Raw genomic sequence first — 15,578 nt, 5'->3', positions numbered from 1 at the left:
ATATAAAAAATAAAAACACATTTACAATATGTAGTGTCACCAAATTTGCTTATTATTAATACATGTTACAAAATATAAATATAAGCTAAAATGAAAAATGAACTAGATATAAAATATAATTTTAATTATTTTTATATCTTAGGTACGTACTTTATCGTAGAATAGAAGTAATAATTTGATTTATGTAATCAGAATTCTATTACAAACAGTATGTACTGTAGTCCCTTAATAGTATAGGTACTCGAGTAAAGATATTATATCCTTCTCCTTAAGCCTATTCAATATAGACGATAATCCTTAGTTGATTATCTAGAGGTCTTAAGATTTTATCTTACGAGTCAAATTCCTGGCAAACGATCTATAACGGATTTCACATTTTTTTAATTTTAAAAAATGCTATTCATTATTTAACGAGGTAATTTTAATCTAACTATTGAATTGTTAGTTACTTTTAATAAACTATTAAATATATTTTGGTATTATAATACATATAATATGTAGAATGTATTTTAGAGTTCTGAATTATGACAGCTACATTTAACATACCCGATATATCAAATATGCATTTATAATTGAATTGACTCGCCTAATTAAAATTGGGAAACATTTTTTTGTTCGTTTTAGATTACGTTGTTTACCGAGACAGAGATATGCCAGTAGTTCTATCGACTTAACATCTTTTCAGGACTCCACCCACGGGCATGACTTCAATCAAGGTCATAGTCGAGTAGTCATGACCAGAAAAACGGAACGGAGGATATTTGTCGCCCCTTCAAAATTGGGACAGGTGCATTATTAAATATTTTTATTATGAAACTAAATAACTCATCGGTATCAATCGAATTACTAGCCAACGATTCAGTCGTTAGCTTTTATTTTTTATCTAATGTAACCGGACATTGGTTAATCGAAATTTAAAAACTACCATCAACATTCAATATAGGTATAGTGTGTACATATATTGCGTGAGAAATATTTCTAAATGATAAAAATTAATTATAGCTTAGGTAATCTTATTATTTGTTTAATTTTTAATTGAAATTAAAATTAACAATATTACGTGATGACTGATAAATTTTATATTATGTTGACGATGTTTTTTTTTCATAGAAACCCAAGTTTGAAACCCTAACCAAAGAAACCGTGCAGACGTTTCGAGGTAACAAAACAGAAAGAAAAGTGACTTCTGAAACGAAAAACATAGAAGAAACCATTGATAAAAAATTGGGTGCGTATAAGAAATATAATTGGTATATGAGCACTATGACCAGTATTGAAATGGTTAATGGTATTTACTTATTTCTTGAAAAGTAACATAGTTCTTCCTCGTCAAATATTCACATGGTATCACATATTTATGTGAAATTTCTTCGTTGATGCATTAATCTTACCAACAAATTTGTGTAAGGCATATATGCTATTATCCGTGACATTCGTGGCAATGACATTGCAATTGTTTATCTAATCTTCACGCAACGGCTGATTTCCCAATTCCGTTCCAGAAATAATTCCCACCTACATATATTTAAAGTATTATTACTCTATGATTTAAACCAATTTGTTGAGATGTTTTTTTTTTTTTTTTTTTGTTACTGCTATTAAATTAATACTTGAGGTGTGAACTTCCGAAAATAACAATATTTACATCGTTTGAAATGTATCTTTGAATAATATACAACTTGTTTGTTTTTGTAGATGGATCTGACGACTTCCTTTCATCGTTGTCGCCGTCAACTTCGTCGCTAGAATTAAAAACGTCATACAAACAAGTAAATTTAGTTTGATAAATATTATTATTCTTAGTATAAACATCATTTTGGTTTTTTGTTCAGTAGATATATTTATCTAAAATGCTTTCAGTTATCTATAGTTTTTATCGCGTAAAATTTTATGATGATAAATAGTGGCCTTACATTTTGAAATTAATGTCTTTAAATGTTTAAATGTCAGCGTAATACGACACCTACCTAAAATAAAAGTCGATTTACAGATTATATTTAATATTGACGTAATAATATTTTTAAAAAATGTACCTACATAAATATATTTATATCAATAGTTGACTCCTTTGTATGTGCACTTATGAATTTAAGTATGGAGTTTACAGTGTCTTACTGTCTTATGATATAAAAAGATATAACATAAACTGGATAATACATTCCTGATGTGCTTTTACAAATTAAAAGCGGAAATGTAAGTTTTGTTATGAAAATAAATTGAAGAACGTGTTGAAAATATTGTCATTTCATATTCGTTATAGCTATTCTATAACTCAATAAAGTGATCTGACAATATGTATTAGGCATGACTGTAATAGGATGTATTAATTAAACTACTGATTGATATACTGAAAGTATCACAAAAGTGACATTTGTGCATGTTTCATATACACTAGTGCAACTACCTTGTGATCACGTATCAGTGTTAAGATGCATAATATATATAGAAACCTTGTCATACAATTCCGACAGATCGGCACAAGCGATATGTTGTTGAAAATCAGCAAGGACGCATAATCACCAAGCTTACATTTGTGCATTAATAATATAATCTAACATATTAATATGGTTTGTCGTTTATAAAAATCTATAATCATACAAGTATAATAATAACTTAAGTAGGTATAATTTGATTTATGTTTAACTTGAAAATACAATATAAGATGTAATTTTTGTCAAAATGTCAACAAAAAGCTAAAAAGGTAAACACTTCTGTGTGATTATCATAATTCAATTTTTACTTAAAACAAAAGTATTATAGAATTGATTCTTATCGAAATTATCGCTTATAATGGTTGGTAACCAATTCGCGGTATACAAACAGCTGCATTAATGTTTTTCCCGTGCTAAAAATCATTTATAATGCGAAAACTAAGAAGGACATATTATAATATGACATTTTTTGATTGAATTAAATAAAAACTTATTTATTACATGTGTGTCCTTAATCACGCCACTGAAAAACTTTGCGTGCTGAATGAAGAATTGAGCACCTATATATGCATTAAAATTGGAACCTATTGTGTTTTGATACAAAAAAGACGATTGTTATATAATTGATAGACATCTTACAAGTATGACTATTAGAAAAAAAATCACCAAAGAAAACAAACTAATTTAAATTTTATCAGTTTTAACAATCAACTAAATTCTTTAATTTTATATTATATAAAACCGGTATTATTAGATAATAGTTTGTATTAAATGTTAGACATTGGTAATATTTTAGGTATACAGACATTATATTATTATTATGTCGGTCATGTGCTAAAGACTGAAGTGTATATAATGATAACAAAAACATTATGTTTAAAAATCTTTATAATTGCATACCTTTTAAATTTTTTTATTAATTACAATTATGTATTCAACACAAACACGCAATTTTATAAACAATTTATTTATTAAATTTACACGTACTTAGTTGCACTCATAATTATAGAAAATTATATTTAATTTAAATATAATTGTTGTTACTTTATTAGGTATATAACAAAATACATCGTTAACCATTTTATAAAAAATTTTCTGATATAATAGCAATTATACATATAACCAAGTATAATAGTACTATTCTAAATTGTTTAAAATATCGTTACTTTACTGTGTTCATCTGGGTATGTTTGATATTTTAAAATAACACATTTGTGTAATCTGTTTTAGAGATGTACAGCAATAAAATCACAGAAAAAAATTATTATTGACAACAAGACATTTATACAAGAATGTTTAGATGCACACAATCAATACCGAAAAAAACACATGGTTCCTCCTTTGATCCTGAGTAAGAAAGTTAGTATCCATTCAAATACATGAGTATCGACTACTATATTGAATACAACAATATATTGTGTAAAAATTTCAGTAGACACCTACACAAATATGTGATTATATTATTCAACTTAGTTATTCTTATTTTATCATATGCAATGTCGAAACTGAAAGGAATTTATGAAAATACTTTCTTAGCCAAATTAATTTTTCCATACCTACAACATATAGTTTGCTTTTCTTCTTTCCGCGTAGTAATATTGGTGTTGAACTTCGTAATAGAAATATTTTGGATACATTACTCGTGTCTCGTTGACACGACAACAATGCATCCACTCGTCTTGTATGACGAAGGCCATTAAAACGGCCATCGTATAGTAGATGGGGTTTCCGAAGTTAAGTACAAACTACCTCTATAGTAGGGGGAAACAAAACCACATAATAATAAAACGCGACAACTGTGCTTTCACTTCGTGGTCAGCAGATAAAATATAAAAAAAATATTAAATGTTAAATAATATTCCTTGTTTCTCTTGTTACTTCTTTATTATCACGTGCAATTATTATTAAAACATGATTGACGTACCTATGTAAAAAAAAAAAAAAAAATGAAAAACGTAGGTAATCGTTTTAATGCTATGAGTGAATGGAAAATCAACATTCGCATTTACTAGTTCATCTAATTTACATTACTCTACAAGTCTACAATATGTATAGAATATGTTTTTATATTTTCTTTATACTTCTATCTCAGCTTTAAATAATTAATTTTCGAATTGCGTTTTTTAATTCCTTTAGTTTATGTTTGAAGTTTGAATGAAGACTGAAGTGTATATTATATACCGCTATATGTTTTCATATTATTTTCGTAATATTTTGATTGCTCATTATATAACCGTTATGTTTACCAAACGTAAACTCTGTTTGTTTTTACAGGTTACAAAAAATTACATAAGTTGTTTTTATACCTATAGAATAGAACAATAGTTTATTCATTAAAAAACATAAACTATTGTAAGTCATAATAATTGCGTTTTATTTTGTATTAAATTGGAAATATTGATTTATTATTTATTACACACAAATCCGTGGGATCAATTGATCATTTTTTTGGTAATTGGCAAATCGATTTTCTTATTGGATAAAAAAATATATATATATTATTTATGTCTTCTTAAAGTTTAGTTTATTTTTTTTTTAAAATCTATTAGATTTTATTGAATCACAAAATGTTTTTAAATAATATACATACCACTGGGAATATTGTTATATTAATAGATACATTTATAATAACCACTTGGTACATACATATTGGATGGCACTTTTATTTTTGTCGACTCCATCACAATGATGAACATATTTATTTAACTTTGAAAATCTGTATTTGCATGCAGCTTTGTAAATATGCAGAAGAATGGGCGAATTATTTGAGCGTCAAAGGTCTATTAGAGCACAGACCATCGTCGTCGTATGGTGAGAACTTGTTTTGCTCTTGGACGTCGCTGCCCAACCACAGGATCGAAGGGAGGGAACCAGTGGACAGTTGGTACGAAGAAATCAAATTTCACCCTTTCGGCCGCGAACCCACTACCCTGAAATCAGGTAATTTACACGATCGCGTGAATTTGTATATCCGTTAATAAAAAACACGTATATTATTATATTATGTCTCATGTCAAAAGTACATAATATTTTATATTATAAACAGTTGATCCTGTTCGGCGTTTCGCGTAATTAAATAATCCTAGTGAATTTACCATGCCTTGAACTCCATTAAATATAAACTACATATGTTTTAAACGCAATTATTTCCCATTTGGGTGGTTTTGACCACACAGGTCAATAATTTATTATTTAGGTAACTATTACACCAAAAACTTATAATAACTAACTGATCCTGTGCAATTCGACACCTTATGTAATTTGTTTGCCTTAAAAATATCAACTCTATATTACGAGTATAATTCAAATTTTGTTTAATCCGTTATTTAATATTCGGTGTAATGGTGTTCAAGACATAGGTCCAAATGTTCTATTATTTCTATTATAATCTGAAACCTGCAATGATAGTTAATATTTATGAAAAAAATTTAATTTCTATCTTGAATCTCAAGATCCCTGTTTGACCACCTTTTTCACATGGGAATATCGGAAAATCCTTTCTTATTGCAAACCTAGATCATTTGATAAGGCTGCAATATTCCAAATAAATTACAAGTTTGTGTATTTTATAGTTTTTGAGATGTACCGATGAATGAGTGAGTGATATTTAACTGATATATTGATATATACATAGATGTTATTTCATATAATAACCAATGGCAGCCCTGTACAAACAAACAAATATTCGTTTTTCGTAACCCATCATGAATCCCTGCAGTGTGACTAGTGTGAGCCAAACTTACAAAATTAAATAAAAGGCGGGTAAGTCGTGGATGTCGCTCTGCTGTACAGTAGGTTACAAGTGGGTCCATTACGAATGAAATTAAATTTGAACCAATGATATTATATCATTGTATACGAAAAACGATTCTGAGCGAAGACGGTTTATCGGTCTTGGATATATTATAGATTATGAAAAATTTTCAAATCTTAGATTTCAAATAAAATTTTTTTATGAATTTCTAGCATAAAATAATTTGAACATTGCCATAATTTTTACGTATTTAGTCAAAATTCAAACTTTGAATGCTTGTAAAAAAAAATTGTGACTACGCATTTCTTTTATTTTTCAATTGCTATTGTAAAAATATGATAGGAGCCATGTATTAAATTTTCAAATCTCAGATATAAAAGGAAAATTTTTTATGAATTTTCGTGATTTTTACGTATGTTGTCAAAATTCAAACTTTGAATCCTTGTAAAAAAAAAAATTGTGACCATGAATTTATTTTATTTTTCAACTGCTATTGTTAAAATGTGTTAGAAGCCTTGTATTAAATTTTCAAGCTTTTCTACCGAACAAATACATTTTTATCGATATTTATAGAAAAAAAAAAACTAAAAAAGTTTAAACATTAAAATGTCATTAAACAGCTCGACTTTTAGAGTTACAACAAAATAAGAAAATCACTAAATATATTGTGTAAATAATTTGTGAATTTTCGTGATTTTTACGTATTTTGTCAAAATTCAAACTTTGAATGCTTATAAAAAATAATTGTGACTATGAATTTCTTTTATTGTTAAACTGCTATTGTAACAATATGTTAAGAGCCTTGTATTAAATTTCCAAGCTTTTCTGCCTAACAAATAAATTTTTATCAATTTTAATTTTTAAAAAAAACTAATAATGATTGAAAATTTCAAATGCTTATGAATAGTTCAACTTAAGTCGAAAATTTTTGAAAATTGCATGGTAGATAGAATATACTTAAATAAACATTCGGTGAAAATTTCATGTATCTATGGTCATTTGTTTTAAAATTATATAAAAAACCAAAATCGATTTTGTCGAAAAATGAGTGTGCGTAAAATTTCCCGTTTTTCCCTTAATTTTTAGTTTGTTTTTCTCGATTATTTAGTAAAGTATTCAGAATTTTTGACCCCCCAAAGTACCAACTAGATTCACTTTCTGATCGAACGAGGTACTGAAGTCAAAAATCGAAGCACTTTAACTGCCCCAAAACGTGATGAAAGACACAAAAAAAAAAAAAAAAAAACACACACACATCATGGTAAAATCAATACATTCATCGCTCCGCTCAGAATCTAAAATTGGCTACGAGGTGTACATCCTCACTATCCTGAGGTATAGAATTACTTACGTACCATATTTCAGAACTACGTTAGTGATAGACTTGGCTATGATTCGTTAACACACACATTAATGTATAGATAAACATCTAAAGTCGCCAAACTGTCACACTATTGTAGTCCACAGACTTATTCAGTGTTGCACATGGCATAAAAGCTCGTCTAATCAACGAATCCGTCCGTTAATTATTGATTGATATCGATGCGTATTATGTTCGTTTTCGATTTGTCAAAATCACCCCAAAAATGATCTAGTGACTTGTGGTATTGCAAGTTACACCACTCATCAATTATAAGTGTATTGTCATGTCATATACATATACCCATGGACGATGGTATTACGATCGTACCTACGGCCTATAGAATTTTTTCTAATGCTTACACGCGTACGTCGTAATAATCATACTTCTATATACATCAGCCAGCACGGTTGTATTAGATAGTTATAGTATATTAGATAATACTTACGCGGCACCGCAATCATAAGTTTCTGTTGTACTAAGTTGATATTGTAATAAACACTGCAGGTATTTATGTTTATTTGATATGATATATACTCGCGACAATGCAAAATATAATTACTGTACAATGATTTCACTTCCAATGAAAGGTGGTTACCATGTACCTATACATAATGTCGTGGTTATATGGTATATTAACACTTAAAATTTTATATTATGTGCTTATTTATTATTTGACGTTTATTTAATTGCATATAGAAACTATTAAAACTTTCTAAAAGCTATTAGGTATAATATGTACCAGGTAAATGATGGACGGGTAGTTTTATATTGCATACCTTCTATATAGAGCATATAATAAAGTATCAATTTTTTTCTTGTGTAGTTTTTAAACTCGCAATGAGATACTTATCTAAATTGCATGTTATAATAGTTACACAACAACTACTTTTAATCACTCACAGTCACTATAATAACTTATAACTTAATCATTAGCTTAAATTTTAAATAGATAGTATTTTACAAACATTTAAATAATGCTATAAAATTTTGTTTTTTTGAAAAATTGGGATGTAATTTTAGTGATAAATTTTATTAGTAAAGAAGTATAAACGAAATTAGGTATTAAAAGGTATTATCATAATAAAATAAAATACTATTAAAATTATTATTATAAGATGTACTTATATATGTATAGTATAAAATATTAAAAATATGGCATGCAGATCATATTATGCATAATGCATATATGTGATTAATAAATATATTCACAATTACCATTATCAGTTTATTACGTATAAAAACTTCTCAAACATCATGAGTTAGGTACACTATTTTTATTTTATAGTTAATTGACATCTTAATGTACAGTATTCTAAAAAAGAAATATTATCGTTTTGAATAACTGTTGATCCGAACCCTGGAAATCGACACCGATCAGCCTTCGAATTGTAATATCCCTGTTGGTTATTCATACCTTACCTACCTCGTCAGTCGTCTTACATACTATGTCGTATAATATGCATTTATCGTGTTTATTATTCTTTTTTGTTGCTCAGCAACGCAAGTTGCTCAGTTCACTTTACGCATACACTTTTATCGCTCCAAAATTTTGAAACGTCTCACTCAATATGTATGATCCCCTCTACTTTATTTATAATCATAGGGTTAAATTAAAAATAATTCGATTTATGTTTGTTTCGTATAATTTGTAAAAACTTTGAATAATAATATTCGAATAAGACAAGTGTGACAGAAAGAACTTTTTTTTTTAATTTTCTAAAAGGTATAGCGATTTGGTCCAATTTGTTTTACTACAAATAATCCTAATAAGATTATTAATGTGAATTTTTTTACGACTAAAAACTGAAACGTATATTCATGTTGCCAGCCAATTAATTTTTTTATAATTTAATTTCTTTCGTGGTGATTTAGTAATAAATATAGTAAATATTTGAACTTTTACCAGTTTTACTTGTTAATAATTAACTTATGCTGTATAATATTGTTGCATTTATTATTCTGAACAAAAGTTTTAGTCGCAAATGCCATTTTATTTAGCGGTTCTAACTTTTTTTCCTATTTTGTTTTTAAATAACCCTTTATCGCGATTACACCTACTACACAAAAAAACCATAGCACCCTACTCAATATTTTGTTTCTACAAAGAAAATCTATGAATCATTTACATATGTTATTTTTAAGAAGTAGGTACCACCTATAACCATGACAACAAAAGCTTACGAAAAAATAGGTCAGAAACAAAAAAATGTTGTTGCTTAAAAATATATTTATGTTAAAAAATGTATACTTACCAAATATTATGTTATCAGTAAATGATCGTCGCGACGGATTCGCTCGCGCCAACATACTTTCTCGTGAGAACCATATAAATCCGTACCTATATACTTTTCTTCAGCGAATCGATATAATATTTATCTCAGTTCTACACGAAATGATCTTTAGGGCGTATATCGATTCCGCCGATTTTACATCGATTCCGCCGGCTATTGACTCCGCCGGCTACCGTTTATAATATCTGCATATCGATTCCGCCGGCTATTGACTCCGCCGGCTACCGTTTATAATATCTGCATATCGATTCCGCCGGCTATTAATTCCGCCGGCTACCGTTTACAATATTTACACATCGATTCCGCCGGACACTGTTCATCCCCCCTTTGTATATGTATTTTAAAATTTATAGTCTATTTAGTATAATTATATTAATATATTATTATACAACTATAAATTAAAATATTAGTATTTAATTAATATGTACATTTGAATATATCATATTGTTAATTGTATATAGTATAAATTGTATAAAAATATTACAATTGTACCTATATAGTTCAAAATTAAAAACATGTGTCCGAATATTATCAAAAGTAGTTTGATTTATACCTATATTTTTATTTTATACTTATATAATATTTTTATCATTTTATTCATTTTATTCAAAGACATGTGACCAAATATTATCAAAATTATTTACATTTATACATTTTTTTTTTATACCTACATAGAATTTTTTATACAATTTTATACAATTTAGATTATACATTTTACAATATCATATACATAATGTTAATTTGAAAAAAATGATTTACATTTATACATTTTTATTTTATACTTATATACTATTATCATAATTTTATTCAATTTAGACATGTGACCAAATATTATCAAAATTATTTACATTTATACATTTTTATTTTATACCTTCAAAACGTATCAGTAACCTAACCTATCAGTAGCCGGCGGAATCAATATGTAGATTTTATAAACAGTAGCCGGCGGAATTAATAGCCGGCGGAATCAATATGTAGATTTTATAATCAGTAGCCGGCGGAATTAATAGCCGGCGGAATCAATATAAACCTTTTTCCTAAGCAGGTAGTTTCGGCGGAATCGATAATTCCCCGATCTTTACTATAGAGAATCACGCACATGCGTATAAAATAATACCTATACACATTATAATACGTATAAAATATTATATTTTAATATTATGGCACAAATGAATTCTGTTTGCAGAACTATACGCTCGTAAATAATATATCGATCGTGATGTTCACCCATCTGGGATCCTTATAGGGAAGTCGTCGCCAGGCCTGAATTAATAAAAATTGTCGCCAGGGGCAACATAAAATTTGCCAACGCTCTCTCCCCTCCCCCGAAAAAGAAAATTTTTTTCTTTATTGATATTACACAATTATAATTTGTAGTAGTAAATAGTTACATTAATATAAAATAAAACTCAGTTCAATAACCGATATATAATATTTTTTAAATGACACAACAACTTGAAAGATAAAAATATTAAATTAATTCATAACTTCGTAACTTTACATTTAAAATTTTTAACCATCTCAATATTTTGCAGTCCCTAAACCTAATTTTTATATTGCCACCAGGGGAAATTGCCCCTCTGGAACGTCTGAACCCTCCCTTATACGAACCTGGTCGTCGCTGTCTATCACGATGTATAATGTACTCTGGACACGTCACATTATAATATCGTAATGTAATCGCGTGCTCTGCAATCGTATATATAATACATGTATATAATTATAAACTGACCATGCTCGTCACTGCATTTCTTGCCGCACACAATAATAATAATATGCGCACTGCCGATATTATTATTTAGTTAGGATAGTTCCGCGTGTGCAGATTTTAAACGTCTGTCTACGAGTAATATCGGAAATATTTTTAATCATTTGTTCGTCACGTCCGTAGGTCATTTTTCACAAGTAGTTTGGGCGACCAGCAAAGAAATGGGAGTCGGCGTAGCGTCCAACCGTTCGGGGCAAATATTCGTGGTCGCCTGTTACGATCCTGCTGGAAATTTTCTCGGCCAGTTTAGAGAAAACGTTCCACCTGTCGGGTAAAGCCAGATAATCTATTGTTTTATTATTTATTTATTTTTTTTTTATATATACTCGTCAAAGACACAATTAAAATGATATATACTATATTTTATGTACCTACAATACATAACACGTTTGGTTTTAGTGGTTTTAAAGACGCGCCGCACAGTCCTAATCTTGTACAGCTCTCGTACACGGACGAACAGTTGTATGAAGACAGTTTAAAGCTCCATAATGACTACCGTCTGAAACATGGTTCCGGGCCACTGACTTTGAACAAAATGGTGAGTAATAATACATAATATATACTTCCTAAACGTATGATATATTTTTAATATGTTGAGTAATAGCAAAATATATTATACAGCTATTTTACTGAGATAATTTTTAAAACAATAAATGTTCAATTTATGCACAATTTGTCGTCAGATATTATTATTAAATCATATAGTAGTAATTTTATCGTTCAAAACGTTAATTCGTACTACTTAATAATAATTCATCAATGGAATATTATAAATATACACCTCATATATATTATATACGAGTATACAGTATATTTATCAAAGTCTTTTTTTATCAGTTGTGTCGCAACGCGCTGACCTGGGCAAAAACATTGGCCAAAGATGACAAATTCATCCATCAGCCAGATAATCCTTTTGGTGAGAACTTGTTCAGCATTTGGTCATCGAATCAGGTGACGGCCAGAGACGCGATATGCAACTGGTACAAAGCGGGGAAAGATTACGATTACTCGAGAGAGCCTAGAATTATAAAATCAGGTAATGATCACAGCACGCGATTAAACGTACGAAGTAGTTCATCAAAAGTTTTCTGAGCATATTATTATGAAAATGATTAGAAAGTTTGCAGAATGTCTTCGATCGCAGGTCTGCATAAAACACCACTATTTACCTACCTGCACAGTTCATGTTGTGCCATTTTTTTTTTACTGTTTTATGAATGATGAGTACATTATACAACATATAAGTACAAGAATGCCACAGATGTTTTTCGCTATTCTGAAAGTATAAAAACTATATTGTGTATTGAATTATTTTATCATGACGTAAAGCTTCTATAAATGTTTTATAGTTTACATAATAACATAAATCATTGAATTAACAGCGAATGTTTAAAAAAAAAAAAATACTTAATTGTTCTAATAATTGAATAATTGTCTATATTCTATACCATCGGATAAATATATAGTGATGTATCTAAATACGAAATTTACATTTTAGAAAATTTCTAAATTAAAAATATATTAACTGTTTTTGTTTATGTTAGTTTTGTTGCAATAAAATAACAATACTGCGAATATGCTGTACCACCGCTAAAATATTAAATATTATAATTTACTATGTTTAAACACAAAACAGTTAAATAAATAAATAAAATGTGTAGGTGTGTAGGTATAATATAATATTTTTAATTTTATGAAATATACTTTAAAATAAAATAAATATTTTTAATTTTTCACGCCTTAAAAAATAAAATAGACTTTTAAAAATTAAATTTGATTTGTCATCACAAGGCATAGAGTTTTGGAGTTTTAGACAATATTAAGGTATGTAAGTATGTTATAAGTACGAATCACATGATTTTCGCGTAATAAACGATCATATATTTTAGTGAGTGTGCTCTCATAAAATTATAATGCATAATCTTCCTGCATGTAGCCACGTATAGCATGGCATTACACGTGACAACCAACCTTGTAATATTATGTTACAGAAACCTTTAAGAGAAGTTTCAAAAAACATATTGCATAATATTGTTGTTGCTTCTACATTAAATTAACACCAACTAAATCACTAATGTTCAAATTTTATAACGATATATTTATATATCTATATTTTAATTCCATCGTATAAAAATATTTTTAATTACTGAAAATTTACGATTGAAAAGAATGTTTATTGCTAAAAAAAACTTTAAGAAAACTAAACAAAATCTAAACAATTTTTATAGAGGAAAATATGCTTGTTCTTTGTTTTCATTTTTTTGTTGGTGGGGTGGTTGTGGGTCAAAAATAAAAATTACCAGCATATCTCAGTAAATAACGATCAATTTTCAGTTGATTTTTGAGTAACTTTTAGTATATGATGTTTGGTTTTGGTTTAACCAAAAATGTATGTTTCGTAATTGTTACTAATTTTGTATGATACTAAAGTATAAATAGTTGACATTTTATTTCCATAAAGTGAGTTTCCCATTTAGTTTACCAATATCTCTCGGTCATTAAAAACATAATTTAATGTTAAGTTTGTGGTTTTGATTAATTATATAGTAGATACTTACCTAATGTTTTCAAAATGAAATGTAAATCGTGTATAGATTTCCAACGGGGTACAATATCAACTCTACGGAATTGTTTTTAAAAATATTACCATAGGTAGAAACATCATACATGATACATCTAGTTTCTCCGAAGACAAACCGGTTGGAAGTGTTTTATACGTCTGTAAAGTTTTCTGTAAACGCTAGGAATACGATTTAAATTCTATAAAATTTAGACCGTAGACGTTACAGCACAGTAATTTGGGTACACGATCTGCTTTGATTGCAGGACAATTCACTCAACTCGTGTGGAAAGGCTCACACTCCATGGGCATAGCGATGGTGAAAGGCAAGTCTGGAAGAATTGTGATCGTCGCAAATTATGATCCGCCCGGCAACATAATGGGACAGTTTATGGATAACGTTCTTAAGCCTAATTAGATCATATACGTTATCTATACACATCAGTCATAAACTTACATTCCTTTTTTTATTTAAGTATCTATTTCCATTATTTTGTTGTTACTTATAATCATTATTATGTATACTAATTTCAAAAGTATTATTATTGTCTTTCATATTAGAAAAATATAATATTTATGTACATGTATATAGTAGGTATATATTATAGTATAATTTCATATATTTTAATATATGCCTATTAAGTTATATTAGCATTATATTCTGCATTATTTTATAATATAAAGCGAAAATTATGAAATATAATGTATTAAATTATAGTTTATAGGCGAATCAAAATGTTCAAAAAATATTAATATGTATAATTATTTTTTGCCAAACTAATTTTATAACATTCAAGAATATTATTTTTATTATATTTATATAACGATAAATATATTTCATGGTTTGCAATGCAATATTTTTATCATGTCTGCTTTCTTTTTTTAATAACTATACTCATATTATTTCCATTGTATATAAGCTATAAATCGTTATAATTATTATGATGGTATAGGCGTGGGCAGGATATGCTAGTATACAATAGTACGATAAAACGCTTTTTAAATAGTAAACTAATCAAAAGTATACATTTTTGACTTTTTTTACGTTATTAGTAAACTAAATAAATTGTTATGCATAATTATATGGTACCTAGGTATTCAATTCTTATATGCATGCCATCGGTAGATAATTAACATAAATGTTCATTAGGTTGCCTATCTACTACCTTGTGAGTTCATAATTCATCATACAAAACATTTTGTTTTTGTACTCGTTTACACTCGTGAAACAAATTTTAATTTTAGTAATAGTGCTGAGGAATAGAATTGAATATTTAAGAAAAAAACCAGTCAAAATATTAATTTTATAAATATTCAAAAGTGAAGTTTGGTTATTACCTACTAATTATTTATTAAGTTAGTAGACCTAATTCTATTTTCTAAGACTATTTATTTTTTTTTAAATTCAAA

General features: G+C 27.9%; 1 protein-coding gene across 5 annotated transcripts in view; it reads left to right on the top strand.

The window, feature by feature from the left end:
- Window positions 1-15,025, top strand: part of LOC107164560 (uncharacterized) — a 33,727-nt gene extending 18,702 nt beyond the window's left edge. For all 5 annotated transcript variants that reach the window (XM_089223745.1, XM_089223750.1, XM_089223748.1 and 2 more), the window contains exons 2-10: window positions 625-787; window positions 1,111-1,228; window positions 1,696-1,769; window positions 3,663-3,791; window positions 5,165-5,372; window positions 11,732-11,879; window positions 12,008-12,146; window positions 12,446-12,644; window positions 14,435-15,025. In XM_089223745.1, the coding sequence (XP_089079871.1) occupies window positions 625-787; window positions 1,111-1,228; window positions 1,696-1,769; window positions 3,663-3,791; window positions 5,165-5,372; window positions 11,732-11,879; window positions 12,008-12,146; window positions 12,446-12,644; window positions 14,435-14,586 (1,330 nt within the window). In that variant the 3' untranslated portion in view covers window positions 14,587-15,025. The remainder of the gene's footprint in view (window positions 1-624; window positions 788-1,110; window positions 1,229-1,695; window positions 1,770-3,662; window positions 3,792-5,164; window positions 5,373-11,731; window positions 11,880-12,007; window positions 12,147-12,445; window positions 12,645-14,434) is intronic.
- The last annotated feature ends 553 nt before the right edge of the window (window positions 15,026-15,578 follow it).

Source organism: Diuraphis noxia, unplaced genomic scaffold (assembly GCF_037042655.1).
Source record: "Diuraphis noxia isolate RWA-SAM2 unplaced genomic scaffold, SU_Dnox_SAM2 contig0003, whole genome shotgun sequence".
NCBI lineage: Eukaryota > Metazoa > Arthropoda > Insecta > Hemiptera > Aphididae > Diuraphis > Diuraphis noxia.
This window is presented reverse-complemented; position numbering and strand designations above follow the sequence as displayed.